Here is a 12,200-nt window from a genome sequence, read left to right on the forward strand (position 1 = left end):
CTTTTTTCTATCTCGATTTTTTTAGATTAAAACCACATAAGGCAAATTAAAATTTTTGGTTTGGACCCACATTGTGAGGTCAAAAGGTCAAAATTGTAAACTTTTGCTTACAGTCAACAAAACTTAGGACCTTTCCCCATAAGTGTGCCAATTTTCTAGAATATTGCTCGATGCAAAGTTACTAAAATTACGGGTTAAAAATGACACACGACCGTTGGGACAGTGTTAATATTCATTTTCTAGGAATGTCACCGTTAGGTTAATCTACTAGTAATAAGTAATATTTCTAAAATAATTTTGCCTTTTTATGGACCCCTCCCTTCATCCTTTGTGAGATATCGTGGGATTTTGCCTTCTTTCTAATCTCCCGTAGGATTTTTCAAAATACGTATTTTCAGTGTAAATACGTTAATCTAGGCTTCATTGTGTTGGGTTTATAAATAAAACGATTTGTTTAATTATTTTTATTGAGGATTACCGAGATCGCAATAAACTGGTTTTTGCGGAAAAAATTACGTGATACTTGCCAGGACCCTTTCTTTTTACCTAGAGGAGGTGAAGCCATGGTCTAGGGGGAGGAAAGCCATGGTCTAGGGGGGGAAGCCATGATCTAGGAGGGGGGGCAAGCCAAGTTGTGACATTTTAGCATGGAAAAGATGAATGAAACCAACATTATAAGAAAATTATAACAGCGCTTTATTAGTTTATGAGATTATTTCCTTGAAAAAATAGTTTTATTTCTGTGGCGGGTTCGAGCTCTGGCGGTCGAACAGGGCGACCTTCATCCCGGGGTGTCGGCCGGCGTGCATGAGTACGGCGGGCTGACGTCGGAGCGGTGAATCGGCCGACGAGTATAAATACGGCAGGCTGACGGCGGAGAGGGGAGTTTTGTCGTGTTGCACAGTACGAGATTGTTACGCTGTTTTCCGCTCTCTGAAATAAACGAGTTATCCCACGGAATTCTTCTTAATTATTACGCCCGTCAGCACATGGTGTCAGGTGTGTTTGCGGTGCTTGCAGGAGAACAGCCCACGGTGTTAAATCGAAGGAAATGGCGGAGAAGAAGATTGAAGTGAATCCTAGTCCGTCGTGGTCCATTCCCCAGCCTTTTTCGTTTGTAGCAGAGGACTGGCCGAGATGGAGTCGTCGATTTGAGCGATACCGTAGGGCATCGGGATTGTCGAAGCAGCCGGACGACGAGCAGGTCGATGCATTAATTTACACGATGGGTGACGATGCAGACGACATCTTGCTGTCATTTAACCTCGCCGCCGCAGAAGAAAAGACTTATAAGGTCGTTTTCGAGAAATTCAACGAACATTTTGTCCCAAAAGTCAACATAATTTACGAACGGGCTCGCTTTAATAAGCGATTACAAGGAGAAAGCGAGACGGTAGAGGAATTTGTACGGGATTTGCACATTCTCGCGAAAAATTGTAGGTACGGCGCCTTGAAAGAGGAATTAGTGAGGGATAGATTAGTGGTTGGTCTACGAAACGCCAAGCTGTCGGAAGCACTACAGTTGGACCCGGACCTCACGCTGGAGAGAGCGGTAACGAAAGCAAGACAAGCTGAAGAGGTACATCGACAACAGACACTCATACGGAGCACGGCAGAAATAGGTAAATCCTCCTCGTCACTGGTCCGAGCACCAGAGGTGGACGCCGTGCGAAGGAAAGTCCCAGCGCACGCCAAATCACGGACAACGACAAACGCCAATCAAAGTAGGGAAGGTGGTCGAAATTGTCCAAGGTGCGGCAAGAAACCGTCGCACGTGTTCGCGCAGTGTCCAGCGCGTCAGTCTGCGTGCGCCATATGTAAGAAAAAGGGACATTGGGCGGCCGTATGCAGAAAAAAAACTGTGGCAGAGATCGACACTCAACGTCAAAGTGAGGGTGACTATTTTTTTCTAGGGAGCATATCGATGGGAGGGGAACCGTGGAGAGTCCCACTCGTCATCAATAAGCAGAGAATCTCTTTTAAAGTCGACACGGGTGCTGACGTCACAGTGATCGGGAACGAATTATTTGAAAAATTTCATGGAATACGATTGGAAAACGCAAATTCGTTCCTGAGTGGTCCCACCCGCAGCAGATTGCCAGCCAAAGGCAAATTCAAAATAACCTTACGCTGGAAGAATCGACAATACGAGGATGAGATCTACGTGGTTCCGGGAGTCGAAGACGCTCTCCTGGGACGACCTGCTATCTCTGGCCTCGGAATTTTATCCTGGTTGCGGGAAATAAAGGCTGGCCACCCGGAAGACAACTACAACGAACTTTTCCGGGGTCTCGGAAGAATGACTGAGCCATACGTCCTTCGCATAAAAGAGGGAGCAGCGCCATATGCCGTGTCCACGCCAAGAAGAGTACCCCTGCCACTAAGAGATAAGGTAGAAGCTGAAATCAAGAAAATGGAAGCAGAAGGGATTATAACACCCGTTGAGGAGCCTACGGATTGGTGTGCCCCCATGGTGGTCGTCCCGAAAGCCGATGGATCAGTCCGAATATGCGTAGACTTCACGCAATTAAACAAAAATATTCGGAGAGAACGGCATGAGCTGCCGTCAGTTGACGAATGCCTAAGCCTGCTAAGAGCGGCAGAGTCAAAATTCTTCTCTAAATTGGACGCTAGCAGAGGCTATTACCAGATCCCACTGAGAAGAGAGTGCCGTTTGCTGACTACTTTTATAACGCCCTTCGGAAGATATTGTTTCAACCGATTGCCTATGGGATTGTCATCGGCAGGAGAGCACTTTCAACGGCGAATGTCAGCGGCATTGGCAGGTTTGAAGGGAGTAATAAACGTCATGGACGACATCCTGGTGTTTGGGGCGACAGAAAAGGAGCACGATGAGCGGTTGCAGGCAGTCCTTCAACGACTCAGAGAGAGGGGAATTACATTGAACAGCGACAAATGCAAGTTCCGCGTGAAGGAAACTAAATTTCTGGGTCATATTATATCGGCATCGGAGGGGATTAAACCAGACCCGGATAAGATCACTGCCATAGAAAGAATGTCGCAGCCTGAAACAGTCGCCGAAATACGTCGCTTCTTGGGGATGGTGCATTATCATTTAAAATTCCTACCACGTTTGGCAGACATCACCCAACCTCTGAGAGAGTTGATAAAGGAAAAAGAACCTCTCTCATGGACGCAGGTGCACACCGACGCATGGAAAGAAATTAAGCGAAGGTTGACTAGCGCCCCAGCGTTAGCATTGTACGAAACGAACCGCCCGACGCGAATACTAGCCGACTCATCGTCGCACGGCTTGGGAGCAGTGATAGAACAGCTGCAGCCTGATAATGAATGGAGGGCAACCAGTTTCGCGTCGCGCGCTTTGACGGAAACCGAGCGACGCTATGCACAATTAGAAAAGGAAGTTTTAGCACTCACATGGGCGTGTGAAAAATTTGCTAGTTACGTACTGGGGAAGAAATTTAATCTGGGTACGGATCACAAACCTTTAGTGGCGCTCTTGGGATCAAAACCCATTAGTGAACTCTCAGCTCGAGTGCAGCGTTTTCGCATGCGCCTCATGCGCTTTGATTATGATGTCGTGTACGTTCCAGGGAAAAAGTTGTTTACGCCGGATGCGCTCTCAAGATCTCCGATCCCCGAAACGCCGAGAGAGAGCGACATTCTGAGTGACGAAGAGGTGGAGCTCTATGTCAAGGAAATATGCGCGGAAACACCCATGACTGACAAATTACTCAAGGTAGTATGGGAAGCGCAGCAGCGAGACGAAAAAACGCGCCGATTGATAAAGTATGTAGAAGAAGGTTGGCCACATAAGGATAAATTACGCCTAGAGGAAACTAATTTCTACAGTGAACGCGCAAACCTCTTTCTCCTTAACGGTCTTCTAGTCCGGGGGACAAGAATATATATTCCGGAATCATTAAGGAGAGATATGCTGAGTCGACTTCATGCAGGGCACCTGGGAATCACCAAGTGTAGGAACAGGATGCGAGAGTCCGTGTGGTGGCCAGGCGTAAGCAAAGAAATTCAAGATTTAATTAGTAAATGTTCTGAATGTCTTGAACGCAGGCCAGCGAGAGTGGAGCCGCTAAAGCCGAGTGAGACACCAGCGCGACCCTGGCAGGTCGTTGGGATTGACATTTTCCACAGCCGCGGTCGAGAATATCTAGTTGCAGTTGACTATTTTTCTAAATATCCTGAGGTCGCTCGATTGGAGAACACTAGAGCACCTTTAGTGGTTGGGAAACTGAAAGCCATCTTCGCGCGGCATGGTATTCCCGAAATCGTCCGGGCGGATAATGGGCCTCCTTTTAGTTCGAATGATTTCCGAAATTTTGCGAGAGAATACGGTTTTGAACTTCTAACGAGCAGTCCCTATCATCCAAAAAGCAACGGCCAGGCGGAAGCAGCAGTCAAAATTGTAAAAAATATATTCGCCAAAGAAACAGATCCATGTTTGGGCCTTCTCGCATACCGATCTTCAAGGTTGGAATCGGGGTATTCTCCGTCAGAGTTACTAATGGGTCGAAAGCTCAGAACAAACGTCCCAATGGGCCCCATGCGGTTAGCTCCTAAGTGGCCCGACCTCGAAGCCCTCCGGCACAAGAACCACTTCATCACAGAGAGGGCTAAGCGGAATTACAACCGACGGCATCGCGCCCGAGAACTGCCTTCACTGACAGCGGGGGACAGAGTATGGGTGAAAGACCGCCGGGAGTATGGGACGATCATCGCAGAGGCAGGTCATCCTCGATCATATCTTCTAGAGACCGGCCATGGAGTTGTGAGAAGAAATCGAGCAGCGTTGACTCCGGCTCGGGCACCAGCAGAATTGGAGGGGGGACCCGATCCTGAGTTCGCGGGGTCGTTCCCAGACCCTCGTGAAAAAGAGGTCCAGCCGGAGAGAGCAGACGGAGCAGTCCAAGAGTACCGAACGAGATACGGACGGATCGTTCGTCCTCCACAAAGATTGCAGATGCAGTAACGGCATTTTTGCCGCCACATATTTTATTCGTTTTTTTCAGAAGGAGAGATGTGGCGGGTTCGAGCTCTGGCGGTCGAACAGGGCGACCTTCATCCCGGGGTGTCGGCCGGCGTGCATGAGTACGGCGGGCTGACGTCGGAGCGGTGAATCGGCCGACGAGTATAAATACGGCAGGCTGACGGCGGAGAGGGGAGTTTTGTCGTGTTGCACAGTACGAGATTGTTACGCTGTTTTCCGCTCTCTGAAATAAACGAGTTATCCCACGGAATTCTTCTTAATTATTACGCCCGTCAGCACAATTTCAGTTACTTATCTTATACTAATACATATTTTTACGATGAACTAAGGCATTTTATAGCCTTGATTGTGCGCAAAAAGCTAAATAAATCAAGATAAAGCTAGAAGCGATCGCATTAAATAAATTGATTAAGAATGTCATATGTAAACATGGGCGTACCCAGCGAAGGGCAGGGGGAGCAGCAGTTGAAACTAGTAGACTGCAAATATAAGGTTGTGGAATAGTACTGTGTTTTTTATTTAACCATGAAAACTAATACATATCATTTTTCGTTGGTTTGAAGAAAATTTGTTGAATACTTTCGTTTCAATTCAGTACTGATTTTGCTTAAAGACTTATGCGATTTTTGCTTCTAGGGGGACAGCTGCTCCCCCTGCCCTTCGCTGGGTACGCCCATGTTTACATATGACATTCTTAATCAATTTATTTAATGCGATCGCTTCTAGCTTTATCTTGATTTATTTAGCTTTTTGCGCACAATCAAGGCTATAAAATGCCTTAGTTCATCGTAAAAATATATTTATTAAGTGTATAATCATTTTGCGTGCCCAATATTGTCACTTTTCAGCGACTTTGCAGCGGATGAGCGTTAAAATATCTCAAGCGCGCATACAGAATATCGTCTGCGGTCCCAACCGTGACGTCACGCTCCCTCATCCCACTCACTTCCCCGCCGTGCGATGTTGGCCACAGCGTTCCGCCCGAACGGCAGGTCTACTTACTTAAATGGTCTAAGCCTGCAGTCTAAAACAAACGCGAAACGGAATTCCGATCTGGGAGTCTGGAGGGTTGCAGCATTATTAGGGTGAAGTGTCATCACTTTTTAGGTCGAGAGCGTGGCAGCCCGGGACAAAACCAAATGTGAAAGCACTTCGAAAAGCAGACTGCGACGACAAAAATGGAGTGCGGAGGAAGACAAAAGAAATGAGTAAATAAAATGAATGAGATGGTTAATTGGGACCGAGTCAAGAGAAATAGCGGCCAAATGATAATTTACGGGGAGAAAGTAAGGAGGACGTTCGAATGCAATTTGGGGATTTATCGAGCTCTCGTAAGTACCGATAGATGTAAAAACCGACAAAACGATCAATTTACTACATCAGGAACAGGAAGAGGCAGGGTTATACATTAGTATGTATCCATTCTGTTCACGTAATCATGAAATTGAATGCTATTACAGTGTACACAGAATTTTAGATTCGAAAACACGAGTAGGTAATGCACGTTTCTAAAGGATAACCACGGCGAGAAAAAGTTCGATTGAAAAATATAGCTTGTAACTATTTCGCTATTAAAACTGATATTACCTCAAAACTGTCTACATATTTATGGTGCCATTTAAGAATGATTATTTCTGCCGTCAATTTAAAGAATTGTACTTAAGGAGGAAAGTGAATAATACCTATGAAATAAAAGTAACCTAAAAAAATATTTTAGAGTGATTTTTAATACGTAACCCGCTCTTTATATTTGATACCCTGATCGCACATCTATTTTGATATTTGGATAAGTTAAAAGGAGGGAATTTGAATCACAAAATCCCTCAATAAAGGCACTTAAGCGCCACAATTACAATTTAAAATTTATTAACTGGAGACAGCACGAAACTATGTTCTGGAGATCTCGTTTTTACTTTGAGCGCGAAATAAATAGTTTTTCGTGCTTATAATAGAAAGAGTTGGGACGTATTCTAAAGTGGAATATCTGACAGATATTAACATAGGCTTGTCTCTGGTGGGTTACGTGGCACTCGCGCTCAAAGGGGCGCAAAAGTAGCCTTTAAAACTCAAAATATTCAGTAAAAATGTAAAATTTTATCCCAAACCCCAAGATAAGTGACATGCCAAAGCTATGACTTCTAAATTGTAGGTTATTAACTCAAACCCTCAGTCTAGAAGTATTTTTTTATTTAATACTCATTAGGATATTTTTACAACAATTAATTATATGAGATAAATTTTATAAGACGAGTGCTCATTAGCACTGTTGAAACTGACGCGAAAGAATACGACACACGTATATGGATGTTAACAAGTTAAATCCATCGCAGACAATCGATCAATTCAACGAAAAAATCACCGATGAAGAATGATTTTTTGCATCATTTCAGGTGCTAACGCAATCCTCCCGAATGAAATTTAACTGCAAAATGATCATGAGTACCAACACAAAAACTATCAGGATTACATATAAATTTACTATCCGATATAAGATGCATTACGAAGTTATGATACTGATAGCCAAAATTCGAGCATATTGCATAAAATGGAAGCTCATTGAAACTGTCGAAACCATCAATCTTCGCAAAAATACAACAAAATATTTGAAAAGAGCATAATGGAACACTATTTTGCCGCAGCGAAATGATCTGTGAAAATTTTTCATATTATTTAGAGAGATAATTAATCCATCCTAGTTAAATCACTTTAATGACAATGAGAAATAAAAGACTAGAGGCGAAAAAAACGCATCGGTACTGTTATCGACTCCACTCGAAGTTCAAGGTTTAGGTAATGGTTTTTTTCTAACCAAATTAATACCGTACCAATGAATCTCTAGCGAAGTGACTCTAGTTTTATTGTGTAAACACCTCATTATTCATAAGTGCCATCATGTTAAGAGAGTTCCATCGTTCTTCGTGATACCGATATAATTAATGACGCTAATGGGCTTTTACGCGACCTGTACTTAACACTGGAGCGACTAAAATATGGACTCATTTATTGGAAAATTGAATGGGTGCTTCGTGAAAAGAATCCCCAAGTCCTAGCTGCAACACATTTCTATTCAAAGGCTTCTGCTCAAAATTTTCATTGTGAAATAAATTAGATTTCCTATTCAGATAACTTGTATACGACGCAAAAATGTATTCTATCAATAATATTACTTTTATGATACATATTCACATAAAATAAACATCGATGACCTGTTAAATTCACGATATCCTTATGGGCGCACATACAGCCACAATCTAGATGACAATCGCTTACATTGCGAATCTGCAGCGTGAGGCTTGCTTCAGTCCCAGCTATAATGCATTTCACCGGACTAATGAAAACGAGTAAATGGATATCCCTCTATAGCCATTACTATTTTGTCCTTGAAACCCCACAAATAAAACCCCTTTTAACAGGAATGGTAACGTAATTCAAAATTTGATGCATAGAAAATACATTTCTACGGGTCCTAAAATAGGCAAAAACTAATTACCTACATTGGTATAACATGGTTGTTTGTGACTACAGCGTGTTATGGGAGACGCCAATTCCATTTCAATGCGACACGTCAAGACTCTTAAGGCAAACGCATAGGCTAATTCCGAACGACAGAAAAATAATGGAAAAAATGAAACATCAAAAATTACCAATAAAATTCTTCGGATAAGTCACGATAGAATTTCGAAATGAACATTATCAAGGATATAAAGACTCGTTACTAATTAATAAATGACGGTGATTTTTGTCATATTTTCTTCGGACACTTTTACGGGGCGCAACCTTTCATTAATAAAAAAATCAATCTAAAATCGCCAACTGGTCCAAATTAAATAAGGATTCATGTCGCACCTAGGTGTTAATCATTAAATTTCATCTAGTCCTTCATATAATCGCACAAGCCTTCACGCAGTTTACCGCTTCCCAGAATCCATTATTTCTTGGGAAAGTAGGGCCACTAATTTCTACGAAAACAATTTCCATGTAAAACAGCCTTGGCATAAAGTGATCTTAATAAATGATAAAAGAATAGAATAAAATATTTACACACCTATCTTACGCCTGAATTAAACGATCATTTTTCACGTGCAGCTTCAAGGGTGGCGGCAATCACAGCTCAAATGACGACAACCGGGCGTCATCATTTTCAGAGATGGCAACATTGACAGGTATTATCGTTCTTACTTCAACTTGCTGACATTGCGTTTTCCACACTGAACACGTACATAAAATACAGCAGCATCCAATGAGTACATGAGACAAAAAAAAATAATTTGGCGACGCTATTTAGCTAAGTGATAAAGGCCATAGCAAGCAAAAAAATTAGAATTCGATCAAGGGCACCTCAAATGATCGTGTGAAGATATGATCTCTTAAGCAATCATTTTCCCTGTCATTAAATAGATTAGCGAAAAAGTTCACTCGAGTTGAATGCGAAACATCGTAATGTGATACAGGCCTTATACAGGTCAAAATGATACAGGTCAAATAACTATGTGATGTAGAAATAATGGCTTAAGCAATCATTTTTCCTGTCATTGAACAGATTAGAGGAAAAGGTCACTGGTATTGTAAGTGAAGCATGTGATACACGCTTCTGATTAAGGAAATATTAAGGAGAATAAGCCAACTGACTCCACCCATTAGCCCGCGAGTCAAATCTGAGAGAGGGAAATACGGTGGCAGCAATAATTCTCAGGCGGGATGCCTCTCTGCCTCAGACGCAAGAGAGTATTTCAGAAGCTATCAACGTATCGACATGAATGGACCATCGCAGCTTGTACACGGCCCCCGAGGGAGAGCTCAGCGAAGGGATATACGGAGCTGGTCGTGCGAATGACACGGCATATCGACTGGAAAAATAACAGCCAAAAGGGAAGAGGACGCTCTGAAAAGACAATGAAGTGGGGAGAAAAAGAGTTCAGTCGTAAAATTTACGCAGTAATACGAATTTTCGAGAAACAGAATAATTTTCTTTTTTCCGAAGACGTTGATGTGCTACTGCCGCGGGTCGACAACGTGATTACTCAATACTTCTAATTTAATTAAATTTTTTTAAATAGCAAACAGAGCCCTGTATTCCTTGGGAAACTAGGAGCACTAAGTCTACGCAAAAAATTGCCATGCAAAACAGTCGCTGCATAAAAGGGATCTTACACAATAATAAAAAAGTAGCATACAACATTTACATACCTATCTCTATCCTGCACCATCCGATCATTTTTCACGTACAGGTTCGGGGACGGCGGCAATCGCAGCCAAAAAGAGAAAACAAGTACGCATTCTGCCGCTGGAAGGGTAAAAGCAAAAAGACTTCTACGCCCATTGATCTTCATATCGATCTGAATGTTCTAATGCGGGTTTCAACAGCATGGAATGAATGCATCGCTATTTACAGATTTACCTTCCGAATTGAATTACACAGGATATGAGACGAATTTCAAAAATATCTCAATCATCACGACAAAAAAATTATGTCATTATGGCATGAGTAAATTTGAACATTGGGTCATTTTCGCTGGGTTTCGATCCCAAACATTCCGTTCAGCTCCCGGATGAGCCTCGTCAAGAGTATATTGTTAACATGATGGATAAAAAATAATGCCGGCGTGGATTTTTTACCTTTACCTTAGCAGCTAATGATCATGTTTCTATTGTCTGGATAGTTATTACATGCATAAATTTATATTATTCGTCAAGAGTATGTATTTCAAACGCGGGATCCGGAATGCTGCGCGGGAGAAAATGTAAATGTTTACACATTTTTTAATCTATTTAGTTGTCACGAAATTTTATTTTTGAAATAATAAGGTAGATTTTTCTAGATAATAAAATTAAATTTTGAACCAATTTTAGAATAAGTATTAGATATAAGTTAACAAAGAGTTTTATGAATATTTAATTATAACAATAATACGGAATGGTATTTAATCATTATTTCACACAGTTAAAATGTGTTTTACTCACTCTTAGGTTTTAAATCTGCCATAGGTTACGGCTCTAATATAATTCGTAGGAGAAATAGTAGGGACTTAATATTCCAGGCACGTTTATTTCTAGAAAAATTTAATAAAAAATTAAATGCGGAATTAAACGCATAAAATTTTCTTTCGATAAACGGTCTCAGAGTACCTACCTAGTTTGAGGCAAACATAGACCCATACAGAATTTTTCATCAAAATCTGAGAGCCTAAGGGACAAACGATGTCGAAGTAAGTTACAGTGACCCAAATTAAAAACAAAATAACAGAAGAGGGGGAACAGGATGAACTCATGTTATCGTTTTTGAGCAAGTTACTGGGATCAAATAATCCTTGGGTCAAATAAAACATGCTTTATACTATTCCAAAGCCTGATAAAAAATTTATGACTTTAGTATACCTAATGGATTCCTGAATATACCTCCGGATAAAGATCATCACGATTTACATTGCAACCCAATCACATCTCCTACGCACTCTCCTGGGTCAAGTAAACATACACGTGAAATTCCAAAGGAAACGCCCACGCAAGAAAATGTATAGTAAAATTCGCAGCCCTTACAAGGAAGAAGAATAACTAACTTAACCTTTCCTTTCCAGGAAGTTCTGCACTGAGGTAGTCTAATAAGCATACACCACCTTACTTAGACTCAAGATGGAACGGTTGTGGTCGACGAAATAGGCGAGATTTATAAAGACCTAGTATGAACTAGTATAAAAAAGTAGTTGTTATCGCGCAGACGAAGATCTTAAAGCATAATAAATGAAAGTGATGCATGGTGCTTTGAAGGCGAGCAATATAGGAGAAAATTTCTCGGGTGTCACACCAGGATACATTCTTTAAATGGCTTCTGAACTCTCTGGTATCTCGATACCTCACGACTATAGGCGAGTCGTTCGTCGAATAATTCAAAGAAGACACAGTGACTAAAAACCAGTGTGAAACCGCGAGATCTTCACCAATAATGAATGAATAATGAATATTATATTACGTTCAAAACCAGGTCTAAAAGAAATTCTTACAACAGATGAAAATTCACCAATTGAATGACTCGAGCTCGTTAAGATATAAATGCCAACCCATTGAAAAAACCTATGAGGTATCCTTCCAAGCCAGATAAGCATAAGGAGAGCCCCACGAAAAAATCTCGATGCATGAAAATTTCAAAAACAACAGGAGAGTGGAATGAATGTGTTTACCTCATTATCTTATGATATTTTTCGTCTAAAATACGGCC

The 12,200-nt window shown here is 41.7% G+C and overlaps 1 protein-coding gene across 1 annotated transcript; it reads left to right on the plus strand.

Moving 5' to 3' along the window:
- The first annotated feature begins 1,051 nt into the window (after positions 1 to 1,051).
- Positions 1,052 to 4,969, plus strand: LOC124159730 (uncharacterized protein K02A2.6-like). Its single transcript, XM_046535640.1, has one exon. The coding sequence runs from the start codon at positions 1,052 to 1,054 to the stop codon at positions 4,967 to 4,969; it is 3,918 nt and encodes a 1,305-aa protein (XP_046391596.1).
- The last annotated feature ends 7,231 nt before the right edge of the window (positions 4,970 to 12,200 follow it).

Source organism: Ischnura elegans, chromosome 5 (genome assembly GCF_921293095.1).
Source record: "Ischnura elegans chromosome 5, ioIscEleg1.1, whole genome shotgun sequence".
Lineage (NCBI taxonomy): Eukaryota > Metazoa > Arthropoda > Insecta > Odonata > Coenagrionidae > Ischnura > Ischnura elegans.

Bases quoted from the DNA above. Each gene is read 5' to 3' on its own strand.
- LOC124159730 (XM_046535640.1), top strand. From the start codon at position 1,052: ATGGCGGAGAAGAAGATTGAAGTGAATCCTAGTCCGTCGTGGTCCATT.